At 42.7% G+C, this 19,623-nt stretch overlaps 1 protein-coding gene across 1 annotated transcript in view; it reads left to right on the top strand.

Moving 5' to 3' along the window:
* Positions 1-19,623, top strand: part of CSMD1 (CUB and Sushi multiple domains 1) — an 833,985-nt gene that overhangs the window by 364,884 nt on the left and 449,478 nt on the right. The window contains exons 19-20 of the mRNA XM_040349812.1: positions 7,122-7,313; positions 10,030-10,156. Coding sequence (XP_040205746.1) covers positions 7,122-7,313; positions 10,030-10,156 — 319 coding nt within the window. The remainder of the gene's footprint in view (positions 1-7,121; positions 7,314-10,029; positions 10,157-19,623) is intronic.

Here is a 19,623-nt window from a genome sequence, read left to right as displayed (position 1 = left end):
TGTTCTTCACTTCTCTTCTTCTCCCCATGTTGACTCGCCGGTCCTCCTCGCTGAAATGACGGATGCGCGCCTTGCATCGGACCTATATAGGCCTCGCAATCCCATCATGCTCTGGTACCTACCCATGTGATACCTACCCACGTGGGTAGGTATCACATGGGTAGGTACAGAGCATGATGGGACTGCGAGGCCTATATAGGTCCGATGCAAGGCGCGCATCCGTCATTTCAGCGAGGAGGACCGGCGAGTCAACATGGGGAGAAGAAGAGAAGTGAAGAACATGACGTCACAGCGCGGAAGAAGAACTCACAGCACAGAAGAAGACGTACAGCACGGAAGAAGGGACCGGACTGCGAGACGAAGAACCGGGGTGCGACGAGTCAACAACGGAGAGCGGCGAAGACAGAAGGAGAACCCCGGAGAGTTGAGAAGACCCGTCGGGATAGCGGAAGAAGAAGAGCCCCGCCGAAGACGCCGGGGGGGTGGGGGCTTTTTTAAAAGCCATCCCCCCCCGGCGGTGGAAGAGAACCAGACGGCGGCCCCCACCCACCCGAAGACGTCAAAGAAGAAGCCCCCCCTGGTAAAAGAGCTAATAAAGAAGACAGGGGGCGGCCTCCGGAGCAGAAAAATAAAATATTTTAATACACTGTGTGGTTTATTTGTGTTTTTACCACTTTTCTTGCAGGTGAATGGGTAGGGGTACGATGTACCCCATACTCATTCACTTAGGGTGGGGGGCCGGTATCTGGGGGCCCCCTTATTAAAGGGGGCTCCCAGATTCCGATAAGCCTCCCGCCCGCATACCCCGACAACCAACGGCCAGGGTTGTCGGGAAGGGGCCCTGTCCTCATCAACATGGGGACAGGGTGCTCTGAGGTGGGGGGGCCGCAGTGCGCCCCCCTGCCCCAGAGCACCCAACCCCCCCATGTTGAGGGCATGCAGCCTGGTACGGCTCAGGAGGGGGGGGGGCGCTCGCTCGTCCCCACTCCCTTCCTGGCTGGCCGGGTAGCGTGCTTTGGATACGGGTCTGGTATGGATTGTAGGGGGACCCCCTACGCCGTTTTTTTCGGCGTAGGGGGGCTCTCCTTACAACCCATAACAGACCTAAGGGTCCGGTATGCTCCTGAGGGGGGGGACCCATGCCGGATTTTTATTTAAAATCCGGCGGGGACTTCCCCCTCAGGATTCATAACACGCCGCACACGTGTAGAATTGGCGGGAATCCAAGTCGGATCTCCCGTCGCTTCTATGACGCGCTTGCTGGAATGTGCTGTCACTATTCCAGTGAGTGTGAGATGCCGGCGAGATCTCGGCACCCTGTCGCCGAGAATCAGCGCGACGCTGTCGTGCTAAAAGCACAATATCACAAACACCTACTGTACCTGACCCCTCAAAAGTCCTGCGCGCGTCGACGGGATCCTCTTCGGTTCCCAGTCTGGCCGTTGATTGGCTAGGCTGGACGGATTGATAGCAGCGCAGCCATTGGCTGGCGCTGCTGTCAATCACAGCGGATGGTGCGCTGGGGGCGAGGCCGAGTGATACAGTCGGCAGCTATGCCCGCCGCTGTATCACGGGAGCGCCCTCGCAAAAGCTTTCCACCATGCGAGCTCGAGCTGCACAGTGGAGGTAAGTATAACATGCTTGTTGTTTAAAAAAAACATTGCCTTTAGTGTTCCTTTAAGAATAGGAAAGCATATTTATAAGTGAAAAAAGGTTGATATTTCAAGCAGTCTGTTCAAGATAAACTCAGCTCTGGCCGACAAACTTGTCAATAAATCTATTTTCCAAACAAACTGAAAACGAATCCAGAATAAAGCAGGAGACAATTTATTTCTACTTGAACTGTTAATAACTATGAAGACCATTCTGTGCAGGACTTCATATACAGTACTTCTTAGTTGACGTTCTAATGACATTGGAGTTAAAATCAAATATTAAACAGAGCCAGGAGGCTTCTAGTGATCGATCTTGAATGCCTTAGTAAATCTACCTCTTAGTAAAAAGAGCTCTAGAGATTACAGTCTCAGCAGTTCCCCAAAGAGTTGTTTTTTTCAAGAGCAAAACAATAAAAATGAAGGAATAAACTATGTTAAAGGGTCACTAAAGGATTTTTTTTAGCTAAATAGCTTCCTTTACCTTACTGCAGTCCTGGTTTCATGTCCTCATTGTTCGTTTTTGCTTTGATGTGGCTGTAATTCCTCTCCGTTCTGGACACTTCCTGGTTGTCTGTTTCCTGATCACCACAGTACTGGGAGATTTCTCACTGTGGTGACTAATCAAGGAGGTGTGATTACTGTTTGTAAAACAAAACTGGATTGGTGCTGAGGGGTTTTAGACAAAGCATTGCTGCCCTCTATTGGCTCTTTGTCTCTGTACATCAGAGAGCCAGGAAACCACAGCAAAAACGAAACTAAACTGTAGGTACATATATGATTGGTTTGTATCTATTTTTAATCATTTTAAAAGGAATCAGTTAACTATTATGTCTCTATACCAGGGATAAGCAATTAGCGGACCTCCAGATGTTGCATCTACAAGTCCCATGAGGCATAGCGAGATTCTGACAGCATCAAGCATGACACCCAGAGGCAGAGGCATGATGGGACTTGTAGTTTGGCAACAGCTGGAGGTCCGCTAATTGCTTATCCCCGCTCTATACCCTGTAAACAGTAATTTCAGCAAAAAAGAATTTTTCATTTAGTGACCCTTTAATTTTGTGAATATTTCACTTGAGCCTAGGTTCACACTGCTGCGAATTCAAAATCGCGGTAAAATGCGCGATTTTACCGCGATTTCGCGGCTGCGATTTTCCTGCGATTTCGGCCGCAATTTAATGTAAATCGCGGCCCGAAATCGCAAAAAGGAGTACAACAACTATTTTTTAAAATCGCAGATTCGGCGTCGCACTGATTAGGACAGTGCCATTGCCGACTATTGCCGCCGATTTGAGATGCGATTTGACATGTCAAATCGCATCTCAAATCGTTCAAAATCGTACCCAGTGTGAACCAGGGCTTACTGTCACTATTACTACCTTTAACTGCTACTTAAAATGAAATCCAGAGAATGAAGAACAGGTATGAATTTCTCTTGAACACTATTTAATATAAATGTAACAGGTTCTGGATTTATTGTACAGCTGTAGAGTTATTGACAAATATAAAAAATACATTTGGTATACAATATTTTTTTTTATATGTTTAATATTGTTAAAAATTAAAGGGGTTGTATGGGTTCATTTTTTTTAAACAAACATGTTTGTTATACTTACCTCCACTGGGTAGTTTGTTTTGCACAGAGTGGCCCCGATCATCCTCTTCTGGGGTCCCATGGTGGCTCTCCCGGCTCCTCCCCACAAGAGCTAACCCTCTCTGGGAAGGGAGGAGGTTACTTTGCGGGCGCGCTCCCATGTTATACACTCGGCGGCCATAGCCGCCAAGTGTATGACTCGGCCCGGCCCCTCCGGCGCGCCGTGTCATTGATTTGATTGACAGCAGCAGGAGCATTAAGGTGAAAAAACACGAAGGTTTACAACCCCTTTAAACTGTATTACAAAAGGACTGTGTAAAGTTACCCACTTAAGCCCCGGATCATTTTGTTGCTAAAGGACCAGGCCACTTTTTGCGATTCGGCACTGCGTCACTTTAACTGACAATTGCACGGTCATGCGACGTGGCTCCCAAACAAAATTGACGTCCTTTTTTCCCCACAAATAGTGCTTTCTTTTGGTGGTATTTGATCACCTGTGTTTTTGATTTTTTGCGCTATAAACAAAAATAGAGCGACAATTTAAAAAAAAATCTGTATTTTTTACTTTTTGCTTTAATAAATATCCCCCAAAAATATATAAAAAAACATTTTTTTCCTCAGTTTAGGCTGATACGTATTCTTCTACATATGTTTGGTAAAAAAATCGCAATAAGCCTTTATGGATTGGTTTGTGCAAAAGTTTTAGCGTCTACAAAATAGGGGATAGTTTTATGGCATTTTTATTAATATTTTTTTTTACTAGTAATGGTGCCGTTTAGCGACAATATGGCGAACATATCGGACACTTTTGACACCATTTTGGGACCATTGTCATTTTTACAGCGATCAATGCTATAAAATGCACTGATTACTGTAAAAATTACACTGACAGTGAAGCGGTTAACCTATAGGGGGCGCTGAAGGGGTTAAGTGTGCCCTAGTAAGTGATTCTTAATGTGTGGGGCTTGGCTTGGAATGTGACGTCACTGATCGCTGTTCCCTATGACAGGGAACAGACGATCAGTGACACTCTCACTAGGAAGAATGGGGAAAGGTTTGTTTACATTTACCTCTCTCCGTTCTTCAGCTCTGTGACCCGATCGCAGGAAACCGGCGGCGATCGGGTCTGCGGGTCCTGTGGGCGTGGTCACAGAGCTTAGGATCGAGTCGCTCTGTCGATTTATATATCGGCTTTAGGCGGTTCTTAAGCGGTTAAAGAAGTAGTAAATTGCATCTGTAACACCTGTAAGGCAATTGCATAATGTGCTAGTAGGCATCGCTTACTAGCAAATTATGAAATACTTACCTTGTAATGAAGCCTTCCAGCAGCACGCTTCCACCGATGAGAGGGCTGAAATCTTCCCCCGGTCTTTCTTCCGTGTCCGCGCACTCCGGCTATGTGATTGATCACAGCCACAATGACATCCCTCCTGCACATGTATGGAAGCCCTCGGTTCCAGCACAAAGCTCTGAAGCTGCATCCAGGGTGAATATCTCCTAAAAGGTGCACATTTTGAAGATATTCATTTTACCCTCATGTAACCCTTATTATAGGCTTGCCTTTAGGTAAAAATCACCAAGCGGGCTTTACTACCACTTTAAGTACCATCATGGGTTGTCTTACTGTCATCGACACTATCATCGATATAATTGTACAGAGAAAAATCAGTGAGCTGGGCAAATGCTGACTGCTATATTATTTATGGAAGATGGTTGTGCTACATCTTTTGACTTTAAGTTTTCATATACAGACTTAGCCCATCATTGAACAAAATCTTAATGTTAGGTCAAAAACCCACCTCTATATAAAAACATACAGTCAAAAACCCACCTCTATATAAAAACATACAGTAGATCTAAAAGACTGTGTTGCACAGCTTCCAGTATGCTATGGCAAGTACTTTTCTTGCTGTTACTACAAACTTCAGCAAGTCTCAGTGGATAGCAGTTGGAGGTTAAATGACCTTTTGCATGCAAAAACATCTTTCTTTCTTACATCTCTGCATCTGTAAATACATTTGTGTCCTCAGATTCTTTAAATCTGTATGTGTTTCCAAGAACAGTTATTACCTGTAGAGCTTTTGCCTTTACTGGTCTTAAAACACACAACAATGCAAAATCAGATATGTATTTCTTATTCAGCCCATCCTGCTGTTTTTAGATGAATCTGCACATACATAATTTATTGTAGTCTAAAGAAATCCCAGCCATCACTGAAATAAAACAATTTCTATTGTGCTCTCTTCTTAGAAAACACATGGTGCTCTGAGAATCCTGGGTCAAGACTGCTCCCTGTATTAAAACAATGATTTTTATTTAAATTGCACAAAAATAATCTAAAACTGTTTAAAATGTTTAATCTTAAAAAAAATTAAACGATAAAAACTGACAAAAAAAATTATTATGATTTCCCAGTAATAAATTCACAATTTTTAGTTTGGATGTTAAGTAAATATATTTTAACTCCACTTTGATATATTTTACTTCTATTTACCCCATCTTTCTTCCTGTGGCCTACTGCCTGACAGCTCACCTCATAGCATATAAGGCCTTGGGGATTATCAGTAATAATGTATGAACTCCTCCCCACCCTGTTCATGGACTGGGCTTGGGTCAAAGTAAAAACCCCAACACCAAGCCTCCTCACGGCACAAACTCTACAACAAGTACGTAGCCACAACATGGCAAGAAAACGGGTGGCTGGTCAGAACGAACTAATAGAACACACTGAAGAACATGAAGCCCTGTGAAGAATGAGCTGAAAATCAGAAACGAGCAGACAAGAACACACTGAAAACCAGATGCAAACTGACTACTTGAACTGAAAAACAGATAACGAACCCACAAGCACAAACTGAAGAACAGTAACAGACTGAAAAGCATGAAGGCTGAAAAACTCAAATCGACTCTCACCAAACTTCTATTAACCTGAGATTAGCAGAAGGAGCCCAAAGGGTGGTGCACTGAGTATTTACACTGTTGTACGTGTTGTAGACCACCGCATTTTTGACGGTCAGATCAGCGATTTTTTTCATGACTGCGACATTATGGCGGACACATCGGACACTTTTGACACATTTTTGAGACCATTGTCATTTTCACAGCGAAAAGTGCTATAAAAATGCACTGTTACTGTGAAAATGACAATGGTGAAGGGGTTAACCACTAGGGGGCGCTAAAGGGGTTAAGTGTGTCCTGATTTGTGTTTCTAACTGTGGGGGGGGGCGTGGTTGGACGTGTGATGTCACTGATCATCGTTTCCTATGAAAGGGAACAGACAATCGGTGACAAGCCACAGAGAAGAACGGGGAAGGTTTGTTTACACTCACCTCTCCCCGTTCTTCAGCTCCTGTGACCCGATCATGGTCCACTGGTCCCAGTGGTGATCAGGTCCACTGGTCCCGCGGGCGCGGTCGTGGAGCTTCAGACTGGGTCATGTGTGCGCCTGGTGGCGGCGCACGCACGACCCACCACTGTGCACTTAAAGGGCAACGTACCTGTACGTGCTTGTGCCCAGCCATGCCATTCTGCTGACGTATATCGGCGCTATGCGGTCCTCAAGTGGTTAATGCACGGGAAACTGTAAATTAATGTGTTTCGAGTTTATGTTTGTGGAAAAGGGTGCAGTAACAAACATATATCAAGTTTTCATTGAATATCCATCCATTCAGTCTGTACAAGGAAAAGGTTGCAACCTTTTTAGGTTAATTTCTTCAAATATATGCATTGTGTGCAGTCTTATATTTTTCCTAAAGTCATAATATTTTTTCTTTACCGAATATAAAAAGTAAGGCATTTTTTAAATATATAAAGCTACAAAAAATGCATTTGGTTGCTTCATATAATTATACATGTGTCCCTTTTGCTTACAGGTTTTGATTTAATAAAATGTGAAGATCCAGGAATACCAAACTATGGTTACAAGATTCGTGATGAGGGTCACTTTGCTGATACAACTATTATGTATAGCTGTAACCCAGGTTACACAATGCATGGAAGTAGCATACTGACATGTCTCAGTGGAGATCGGAGAGTGTGGAACAAGCCTTTACCAACATGCACTGGTAAAAGTTCCTATTTTATAAAAATAAAACTGTGTTTTTTAAGGTTTTTAAATGCAATACAATTTATTGCATGCAGAGAATGTTCAGTTTGCAATGTAAATGTTTCCTTAGCTAAGGGAATAAAGTAAAGATTTGTACTCCAAATTAAGTAATCACGTGCAAGGAAAATTACACTACACCAGCTTTTTCGCTAAAGGCTAAGTTCTCCTTGTAAAAAAATGATAAATACACATCTTTTTGCAGGTAACAAAATAAGATTTTTTTTATTTTTTTACACTTCAGCCTGTAAAGCATTACACCCATGATCAGGAGATCACGGATGCAATGCCAGGATCCTGCAGACTCTCAGCCATCTGTCTGACCATACCCCCATATGAGCATACAGTTTCTGAAGAGCAGGAGGATACAATGAACTGTGAGAGCACTTACCAAAGCCCCCAAAGTTCATTGAGAACTACAAGCCATCTGCCACAATGGAAGAGGATACTTGTAGTCTATTAATTCATGGGAAACTGTAAATGAATGCGTTTGTATAAAAACTATTTTCATTACATACAATACAAAAGCACATGTTGTCTGTGAAATACATTACAGAGATAAGCGCATTAAATCTTCTGAGAAGGTCAATGTGTTTCATGCATCATCCGCTTCATCAGGATCAACTGCCTGTAAATGAATGAGGTAGCCACATGGGTGGAGCATGGGTAAGCTGTTTTCAAATTGTGACAGCAGGTGCAGGGAGAGGATCCCCTGCCTGCTGTCACAATGAGGGATTGTGTGGGGGTGTGGGCAAGTGCTTTAGTAACATGTTACATGTTACACCCTGAATATGGGTATCGCATGTAACATGTTATTAATAGTGTTATTCACTTGCTGACCACCGCACACCGATTTACGTTGGCACAATGGCACGGGCAGGCAAATGGGCGTACCTATACGTCCTTTTGAATTTGCCGCCTATCAAGTGCCCACGGGTCCCGTGAGCTTGATGTTCACCGGTGGCCCGTGATTGCGGCGGGGACAGGCAGAACGGGGAGGAGGTGCCTATGTAAACAAGGCATTTCCCTGTTCTGCCTAGCAACCTGACAGGGATCTACTGCTCCCTGTCATTGGGAGCAGTGATCTCTGTCATGTTGTAGTGAGTCAATCCCCCTAAAGGGAAAACTCAGTGAGGGAACACATTTAACCCCTTGATCGTCCCCTAGGGTTTAGCCCCTTCCCTGCCAGTGTCATTTATACAGAAATCAGTGGCTATTTGTAGCTCTGATCGCTGTATAAATGTCAATGGTCCCAAGGTAGTGTCAAAAGTGTCCAATGTGTCTGCCATAATATCTCGGTCCCAATAAAAATCACGGATTGCTGCCATTACTAGTAAAAAAATTATAATAAAAATGCCATAAATCTATCCCCTATTTTGTAGGCGCTATAAATTTTGTGCAAACCAATAAATATACACTTTTTTTTACCAAAAATATGTGGAAAAATACATATTAGCCTAAACTGTGGGAAAAAAAAATATAAATATTTTTTGGGGGAAATTTATTATAGCAAAAAGTAAAAAATATAGCTTTTTTCACAATTGTTGCTTTTTTTGGTTGATAGCGCAAAAAATAAAAACCGCAGAGGTGATCAAATACCACCAAAAGAAATCTATATTTGTGCAGAAAAAAAGAATGTCAATTTTGTTTGGGAACAACGTTGCATGATGTCAGCTAAAGCGACGCAGTGCCGTATCGCAAAAAGTGCTCTGGTCAGGAAGAGGGTAAATCCATCCGGGTCTAAAGTGGTTAAGCTATGTAATATTCACTTTGCAATGAACACCCTGATGTTGATTTGCTAGAAGTATTTGAAACTGGTTACTTAGCAACATTAATGTTTACTTGGGACAGTGTACGTCCAGGATTCAAAGTGAATGTTCACTTAACCAAGTAAACTTAGTGAAGCTTTGTTTACTTTGAGTACCCTACATGTGCAAGGGAATAAAAAAAAAAAAAAAGATTTTGTCTTTCACATGAATGGATGATTTAGTAAACACAGCTTCATCTTTTTGACTAAGCTAAGTACAAAGTCACTTTGCTAGGTAAACAGTCCTTATTCCTTTCATAAATGAAACCCACTGTACTCCTTTAGTAAATCAACCTCATCGCTTAAAGTGGAAGTTCACCCAAAAATACATTTCTAATAATACCTTGAGCTGACCGGTTATACTGCGAGGATGCTGTTTTTTTTGTTTTTTTTCATACATACCTTGTTAGCGGTGTTTCATCCCTCGGCTTCCGGGTACGATTCTAGCGGGGCTGGGCATTCCTAGTTGATTGACGTTCCTCCGACCGCCGCATACTGCGTGTCACAACTTTCCGAAAGAAGCCGAACGTCATTGCGCAGGCGCCGTATATACGTCAATCAACTAGGAACGCTCAGCCCCGCTAGAATCGTACCCGGAAGCCGAGGGATGAAACACCGCTAACAAGGTATGTATGAAAAAAAAACAGCATCCTCGCAGAATAACCGGTCAGCTCAAGGTATTATTAGAAATTTATTTTTGGGTGAACTTCCACTTTAAGTATATACACGACACGCCTGAACTCCTAAACATTACATTGTTTGTTAATTTGTCCAAAATTTAAAATAAGTTTAAAAAGATACCATGTTAATTTTTTTTAATAGCTTAGATTTACAGTAAACAAAAATTGTAATGCATATGCTATTTTTGCAGCTGAGTGTGGAGGTCGGATTTATGCTGTTGCATCAGGGCGCATTCTGTCTGCAGGTTATCCATCACCATATGAAAATAACTTACACTGCACTTGGATTCTTGAAGCAGATCCAGGGAAAACTATTAGGTAATCTATCTATCTATCTATCTATCTATCTATCTATCTATCTATCTATCTATCTATCTATCTATCTATCTATCTATCTATCATATCAATATATTATACATAAACAGTCAACTCCGGTTATTTTTGAGACGCATATTAAAGCCTAACTCTATGCTTTGGTAAATTTTAAATAGTTAGCTTGAACCAAGCTGGTCCAAACAAAATATTTTCTTTACTAATACTATTCACTAACTAGTTCTATGAGCTACATACAGTATACAATGCTGTGTTCTGGCAGCAGGGCAGAAGATTAGGGGAAAAACAAAAAACTGCGCTACAACACAAAAGATCACCAAGGCAGCAGCTAGCGTGTGAAGTACACAGATAAACATAAAAGACAAAAAGCCGCGCCAAGATTAGATTAATAAAGTCCACTACTAATAAATTATTAACGATGGATAAAGTCTGTGGTTTTTAAAGCAGAGGCAGGGTTGCACTCAATGATACAAAGACACTTATTCCATATAGTGTGGCAAAACGATGTATTGATGGATGTAAATTCCTCCAACACCCAGTGACATGCATGCAGTTAGTGAGATCCTCCACCTGAAAATCAAAGCCTCTTACCAGACGGTAAGAACTCAAAGCGGATGGCTTTAGCCCAGCCTCTGCCTTTACTTTCTCCAGGGGTGACAGATCAGGAGTCCGCAGTATCACAATCAAAAGATCACAGTCGCTCCATAGGAGGAAATGTATAAAAGAAGACGCATATAGCGTAATACAGTACAGTACCGAAATTTATTAAAACAGTAGTCTACTTACATCAATGTTATTTCAAACAGTCATGTGTTAAAATTGAACAAGCCGGCCGGCAAACAGGAGCCCTTCCTCCCGAGCGTGTTGACGTCACTGACGTAGCCTCCCATGACGTCACCACGCTCGGGAAGAAGGGCTCCTGTTTGCCGGCCGGCTTGTTCAATTTTAACACATGACTGTTTGAAATAACATTGATGTAAGTAGACTACTGTTTTAATAAATTTCGGTACTGTACTGTATTACGCTATATGCGTCTTCTTTTATACATTTCCTCCTATGGAGCGACTGTGATCTTTTGATTGTGATACTGCGGACTCCTGATCTGTCACCCCTGGAGAAAGTAAAGGCCGAGGCTGGGCTAAAGCCATCCGCTTTGAGTTCTTACCGTCTGGTAAGAGGCTTTGATTTTCAGGTGGAGGATCTCACTAACTGCATGCATGTCACTGGGTGTTGGAGGAATTTACATCCATCAATACATCGTTTTGCCACACTATATGGAATAAGTGTCTTTGTATCATTGAGTGCAACCCTGCCTCTGCTTTAAAAACCACAGACTTTATCCATCGTTAATAATTTATTAGTAGTGGACTTTATTAATCTAATCTTGGCGCGGCTTTTTGTCTTTTAGGGCAGAAGATTCCCATCCCACTCCTGGAACAAAATCGAATCGGACTGAGTGCTGCTTTATATAAAATGAATGATTACAAGGCTTCCACTGATTGGTTGAGGCAGTGATGCATGCAGATGATGTCACAATCTTCAATTTATGAATTTCTGAGGAGCACTCTTCCAACTCTATTTTGTTCATGGAGCAGGATGGGAAGTTTATTTTGTATTTTTTATTATTCCAATAGTTTTTATTGAGATTATCATGAAATACAAGTGATTTAGACAATGCATTACAAAATAGTCACCTCTAGCAGATTAAATATATTAACATCAATCTCTGGGTGCAGATGACGACTTCCATTGTCTTAGAATAATGAGACGTGTGGCCAAGACAATACAGTTGTGTTCGAAATTATTCAACCCCCCAATGCTGTAAAGGGTTTTAGGGAATTTAGTGTACATTTGTAATTGTATTCAGAATGAAATCCTACAAGGACTTCTTAAAGAACTATATGCAACTAAAATGACATCAATTGGTTTTGGAATACAGTAGTAAATGTTTATTTTGTGAATTCTTCATTTACACAATTATTCAACCCCTTAAAGACTACCAGTCTGAAGAACAGAGGTTCATTGAAGTGTTTTCAATCAGGTATTGAAAACACCTGTGGATGTCAGGGAGCAGCAATAAAGCCTAATAAGCACCAATCAGGCAGCTTTAAAATGACTGTGATACTCGGCTCCTTCTAGACATTTACTAGTGTGGTTACAAACATGGTGAAGTCAAGAGAATGGTCCAGGAAGACAAGAGAAGAGGTGATTACTCTTCACAGGAAGGGCAATGGCTATAAGAAGATTGCAAAGATGTTAAACATACCAAGAGACACCATAGGAAGCATCATTCTCAAATTCAAGGCAAAGGGCACTGTTGAAACGCTACCTGGTCGTGGCAGAAAGAAGATGCTGACTTTGACTGCTGAGCGCTACCTGAAGCGTAGAGTGGAGAAAAGTCCCCGTGTGACTGCTGAGGAACTGAGAAAAGATTTGTCAGATGTGGGTACTGAAGTTTCTGCTCAGACAATACGGCGCACACTGCGTAATGAAGGCCTCCATGCCAGAACTCCCAGGCGCACCCCCTTGCTGTCTCCAAAGAATAAGAAGATTCAACTGCAGTATGCAAAAACCATGTGGACAAACCACAGAAGTTTTGGGATTGTGTTCTGTGGACTGATGAAACAAAATTAGAAGTGTTTGGGCCCATGGATGAACGCTATGTTTGGAGGAGGAAGAACAAGGCCTATGATGAAAAGAACACCTTGCCTACTGTGAAGCATGGCGGGGGATCAATCATGCTTTGGGGCTGTTTTGCTTCAGCAGGTACAGGGAAGCTTCAGCGTGTGCAAGGTACCATGAATTCTCTTCAGTACCAGGAGATATTGGATGACAATGTGATGCAGTCCGTCACAAACCTGAGGCTTGGGAGACATTGGACCTTTCAACAGGACAATGATCCCAAGCATACCTCCAAGTCCACTAGAGCATGGTTGCAGATTAAAGGCTGGAACATTTTGGAGTGGCCATCGCAGTCACCAGACTTAAATCCGATTGAGAACCTCTGGTGGGACTTAAAGAAAGCAGTTGCAGTGCGCAAGCCTAAGAATGTGACTGAACTGGAGGCTTTTGCCCATGACGAATGGGCGAAGATACCCGTAGATCGCTGCAAGACACTTGTGTCAAGCTATGCTTCAAGTTTAAAAGCTGTTATAACTGTAAAAGGATGTTGTACTAAGTACTAAGATTGAATGTCAATTGGGGGTTGAATAAAACTGATAATGATGTGAGCACAGAAAAGACATTTGTGGTTATTTCATTATAAATGTTATGTTATATTTGTCTGACCTACACGTGCCTCTTTGATTTAATTGTAATCAGGATGACTGAATGATCAAAATCAATGTCAAACTGGCCAAAACAATCAATTTCAGTGGGGGTTGAATAATTTTGAATACAACTGTATGTGAGGTAATAGTCCTAAATGGTAATGGTGTATTGTGCAGATCTAATGAGAGTATTGCCATACCTGGTAATATCATGTGGCTTGATCGTGTTACGACAGCTATCAGCTTTTCAATCTGAGTCCATAAGAGGCGCAGCTTGGGACATGACCACAACACATGGTACAACGTGCCCTTATCACCGCAGAGCCTCCAGCAAAGCGGAGATGCCCCCGGATACATTTTGGAGATCCGGTATGGCGTAAGGTACCACTGGAATGTTATTTTTTGCTGCATTTCCCATAAGTTGGTACTCTTAGTAGAAGCATAGATGAGGCGAAACAACCTCTCCCAGTGTTGGGCTGTGTACTCAACCCCTAATTCTCTCTCCCATGCCAGCATAGATTGAGATTTCTCACATATGGATTTGTTATGTAGAGATGTGTATATGGTAGATATCCCCTTAGCTGAAACCGAGGTGTCTTGGAAGTACCGTAAGATCTTTCCAGGTAAAAAAATGAGTAATCGTGGTGCATTCTTCCATAGGTGGGCTACTTGCATGAAGGAATACTGTTCAGAAAGGGGTAAATTGTACTCAGTTTGTATCTGCTTGAAAGATTTAAGTTGGGTCCCCTCTATCACATATTCCAGAAAGTTAATCCCTTTATCTACCTAAGTTTTAACCTTAATGTCGCGTACACACGATCATTTTTCAGCATGAAAAAAACGTTGTTTTTAAAAAAACGGCATTTAAAATGATCGTGTGTGGGCTTCACATCGTTTTTCAGGTTCTGTTGAGCCAGTACAGTCGCAAAATAATAATCTTGAATATGAACATGACCTATCCCTCCCGCCCTTCTATGTTTAATGAGTTTGCTGAACGCACATCTTGCTCTCCTACCCTGCCATAAGTAGTTGTTTATCAGTGATTGCATGGATTTAAAATAGGAGTTTGGCAACGTAATAGGTATTGTCCTAAACAGGTACAACACCTGTGGCAGTATCTGCATCTTAAAGGCTGCCAGCCTACCTAGCCAAGACAGTTCTATTGCGGCTAGTTTGGACAGTTTGGATCGTAATGTGTCCAGGAAGGGTGTGAAATTGGCCCTTAGGAGGTCTTCTGTTTTAGGGGTCAAGGTAATACCTAAATAATTGATACCATCCTTTTTCCACGTATATGGAAATCGTTGCCTAAGACTATTCTCTGTATTTGCAGAAATACCCATATTCAATATGTACGATTTAGATTTGTTAACTTTGTAATATGATACAGTCTTGAATTTATGTAATGCCTGATGGACTGCTGGCAAGGAAGCATCTACATTTGACAACATTAAGATAATATCATCAGCGAATAGGCTGATGATATGTTGTTTCCCACCCACCTGAATACCTGTAATATTGGGATGGTTACGTAAATAGGAAGCTAAGGGTTCCATCAATAAATTAAAAATCAGTGGGGAGAGAGGGCACCCCTGCCTTGTTCCATTGGTTATGTAAAACAGTGTAGATAGTGCACCTGATATGTAGACCTGAGCAGAGGGAAGAGTGTACAATGCCATAATCATCAAGTAAACCCAAACTTACGCAACACCTGCGAGAGAAACTGCCATTGAATCCTCGCCTTCTCTGCGTCCAACGCTAGGAGCAAAGAAGGCGTACCTCGTCTATTAGCCACATGAATCACGTTCACCGCCGTCTGACGCCCTTTTGTAAACCCAGATTGGTCCATATGTATCAGATCGGGCAGTATATCCACCAATCTTGTGGCCAATATCTTAGCATAAATCTTAACATCATTATTAAGAAATGAAATAGGTCTAAAATTTTGGGGGATATCCGGGTCTTTGCCAGGTTTTGGCAATGCCACTATCATGGCTCTCAACATCTCTGGTGGAAAAAAGGACAAGGCAGCATCTGAGTTAAAGAGGTCTACCAAATGTGGGATCAGTGTGTCCTGAAATGTTTTAAAATATTCTCCCGTGAAGCCATCCGGTCCCGGGGATTTGTTATTTGGGAGATTCTTGAGTGTGTGCCTTACTTTGGCCTCCGAAATCTGAGAATTTAGGTCCGCTATATGCTCAGGGGAAAGCGAAGGGAGGTCTATATGTTGAAGGACTGTATCTATTATTGAGGTATTTGGTTGTGGTATAGTGAGATCATCTTTAAGATTATACAGTGAACCATAATATTGGCTAAAAGCGTCCACTATTGCCTGTGGGTGGTATTGGTTTTAGTGACCGGGTGTAAGACGAGTGGGATCTGTGTTTTATGCCTTTGACCTCTAAGTTTATTTGCCAGCATCTCACCTGCTCTATTGCCACTTGTAAAATATTTTAATTGCAGTCTCCTAGAGGTCTTCTCAAAGTCCTTAAGAAATAATAGCCTTAGTTCAGTACGGAGTTGTGTTAATTGTGCCGTGAGGAATGGGGATGAATTAACTATGTTTTGTCTTTCGAGTGACTCTATATTAGAAATAAAACTTGTCATGTGCTGCTGCCTCATCCTCTTGCTCCTCGCCCCCTGTTGTATCAAGATCCCTTTCACGAATGCCTTATGGGCATTCCATACCACAAATGAATCCGACACTGAAGGACAATTAATTACAAAAAATTCTCTCAACTGCTATTCAATTCTAGATTTGGTTGAACCATCCTGCAACAGTGTCATGATCTGTGTCATGACTCTGGTCACCTGCTGGTGGCACTGTTCCCTTCAGTAACAGGGGTGCAGTTCTGGTGGCCTCCAGCAGGTGTCACCCAATACAGATTTGCACAGGTATTTAAGCCCTCCCTAAACTGGAGTTCAGGGCTTCAGTATTATGTCAGGGGATGCCCACGCAGGCATCCGAGTACTGGGTACAGGTCAATGGGCTGCACTAACGGAAACAGGCACCAAGATAGTGAAAAATATATATATGTTTATTAAAGTTAAAGCACACGTGAAAAACAATCAACGAAAGCAAGCGTGACACAGCAACCAAAAACCACTAAGCAGGTAATGCAGGGATAAGACAAGCAAGTCCGAGGTCCAAGCCAGGGGTCAAGGATAGGAGAGAGCAGCAAAGTCCAAAAATACAAGCCGGGGTCAATAAGCGACAGGGTCCAGGGCAGGGAGCGAAGCAGGAACAGGTGGGCAACAGCTAACAGGTCAGGCAGGGAACAGGCTGACAAGCAAAATACTGAAGCCCTGAACTCCAGTTTAGGGCAGGCTTAAATACCTGTGCAAATCTGTATTGGGCGACACCTGCTGGAGGCCACCAGAACTGCACCCTTGTTACTGAATGGAACAGTGCCACCAGCAGGTGACCAGAGTCATGACACAGATCATGAAAAACAGCCTGGGATTTGCTCTCCAGATATATTTATTACTGCAGCTAGCAGAATTCCCTACTGACAGCGTGATCAAGGCATGGTCCGACCAAGTGATGTTGTTAATTTTTGCCCCTTTACAATTATACAATAAACAATTTTTTTCATAACCTTGTTGAAGAAACAAATCTGTCCCCTATTTGGCGCATATATGTTCGCTACTGTGTATGTGGTAGAGTCAATGTCACAAATTAGGATCAGGAAACGGCCCTGCGGGTCTGCAACCATAGAGTGTAACTTAAAGGCAACTTGACTGCTATCATCACCCCTTTTTTTTTCAAATCCACATTGGCAAATTGGTGTGGAAATCTAGGATGAGAGCACTTAGGGGGGGATCGGCGCATAAAGTGGGTTGCTTGAACACACAAAACATTGCAGTGTTGATGCAGAACTTCCTTCCATAACGATCACCTTTTAGCCGGGTGGTTGACACCCTTGGCATTAATGGACATAAATTTTATCACCATTTATTTGTGTGTGTTAAGCAAATGAGTGGCATATGGTGGGTAGATCCAACTTACTGTTAGTAGTATAGACGACCAAAACTTCAGAGGCGTTAGCCTCGGGTGGAGACGCAAGGTTGTGTAGTCCTCTTCTGGAAAGGTCCAGTAGCACTTCAAGTGGAAGCAATCCGATCCGACTGGGGAGAAGAACAACAGATTTGGCAATGAACAGCAACAAAGTCTAACATAGCCAAACAGCCCAACTAATGGAAACTGAATAAAAGTGTTCCTCATAGCCACTCAAATAAAAAAGGGGTAATTAAGTCCGAGCTATGGGAGTAACACGGACCATATGGACTTCCACCTCAGAAAGGTGGGTAAATGCCATAATATGCCCATATCCATATTTTTTGTGAGTGCGGGGGTATTTTGGATTTACTGTGCACCAATTCTTTTTTTTTTTTTTTTTGATGGTTGACATTTGTTTAATTGAGTTTCTTTAGCTGGGATGCAAGTCATGTTATTGAAATTCCATGTAATTGTACTGGTAATCATCCAGGTGAATATACAGTGTGTCCATGTTACAATTGTTAACAGTCTCCATCAGAGAGAATATCCAACTTATCCATTAAGTTAGTGATACTAAGGAGTGGTCCAAACACAAAAAGGCTTTTGGGTTGATGATGCAGTGCAGTGGTTAATCTAAGACAGCTATACAAAGTCCAATGCTTCACAAAAATAACGTTGGTCATGCAGAGATCTCTGAAACAGAATGTGAAACCCTGTTATGGAACATCAGTCACTACTTAGGTTTTGAGTAGGGACAAGGGAACAAGAAAACAGTCAAAACAGACTAGCCAACAATTAGTTAAAATGGCATGGTCTTTCTAAACGGCAGAATAAAAGATCTTCGATAACAGTGTCCGATGTTTGAGATAAAAACAAATGGGGGGGGGGGCTGCATGCAAATGCTACTTTATCCTTCCTAAAAATCCACTGTGGCCATGTACTGTGAATTATACACTTGCAAAAACTTTATTAAACTTAACTGAAGCAGATTTTGTCACCAGTTCTTGAGATGGAGCGGAGTGGCTGGACTTCGCTGGATTCTGGATCTGTGGGTCAGGCGTGATCCCCCACGCCTGACCCACAGTCCATCACATATTCCACCCCCTCTTTAGTGACAATTAGTTTTGTCGGGAATCCCCACTTGTAGCTAAGATTGTGATTCCTGAGGGCCTTTGTTATCATGTTTAGATTCCTGCATTTCTGCAGTGTGAACTGCGATAAGTCTGCGTAAAATTGCAGATTGGCGTATGGCGCAGGAATCTTGTCTTTTGACCTAGACGCTGCCATCAATCTCTCCTTAGTATGATAGAAGCGAAGCCTGAATATTACATCTCTGGGTACAATATCGGACAGGTACGAGGGTTTGGGCAACCGGTGAATTCTATCCACAGTAAAGTCAAGTTCCGACATGTCAGGAAGAATTGCAGTAAAAAGTTGAGATACATATGTACGTAAGTCAGATTGCTGGACAGTTTCTAGAATACCCCTTATCTTAATGTTGTTCCTCCTGCTCCTGTTTTCCATGTCTGCCATCTTTGTTTTAAGCGTTTCAAGCGCATCCTCCCTTCCATCATTCGCATCAACCAGGTCATTTATCATGACAGAAAATTCCCCCATCTTATTCTCCACATGTGACACTCTCTCTCTGCAACTGAGCCCAGCTCCCTTCCAAACTTGTGCAAACATGATACCATATCACAATGCAGAGAGCTCTGCAAGGAGATCAGCATCTCCTTAAGAACAGTGTCCATGACTGGCTGGTTGTTGGTGGGAAATACATCAATAGATTCAGGCAGCTCTCTTGTGTCCTTGAGTCTTCCCCTGAGTTATGAAACGGGCTCACCTCATCATCCAGTGCATCCGTCCGGAATCTGGACTTCTCAGGGCTCCCTGAAGAGGGTGTGGGTGGTGAGGAGTTGGGTGACTTAGGAGGGCTGCTTCGTTTGTTAGATTTCCCAGGCTGACTGGGCTGAGATCGCAATCCCGCTGACGGCATGGAAGTGGCTCCAGTGCCATGATGCTTGGCCTCGAGGGGATAGAACTCAGTCAGTTTCTGGGGACGATTCCCCGGTTTCTTGGTCTTGGTCATGCCTGTGACGCTGCGCGCCTGGTCTGGAGCAAATCCGCCGTGCAGGGATTCTTTTTGGCTGCTCAGATGGGCTGCTGTTAGCCGTTGTAAGCCTGCT

Source organism: Rana temporaria, chromosome 4 (assembly GCF_905171775.1).
Source record: "Rana temporaria chromosome 4, aRanTem1.1, whole genome shotgun sequence".
Taxonomy (NCBI): domain Eukaryota; kingdom Metazoa; phylum Chordata; class Amphibia; order Anura; family Ranidae; genus Rana; species Rana temporaria.
This window is presented reverse-complemented; position numbering and strand designations above follow the sequence as displayed.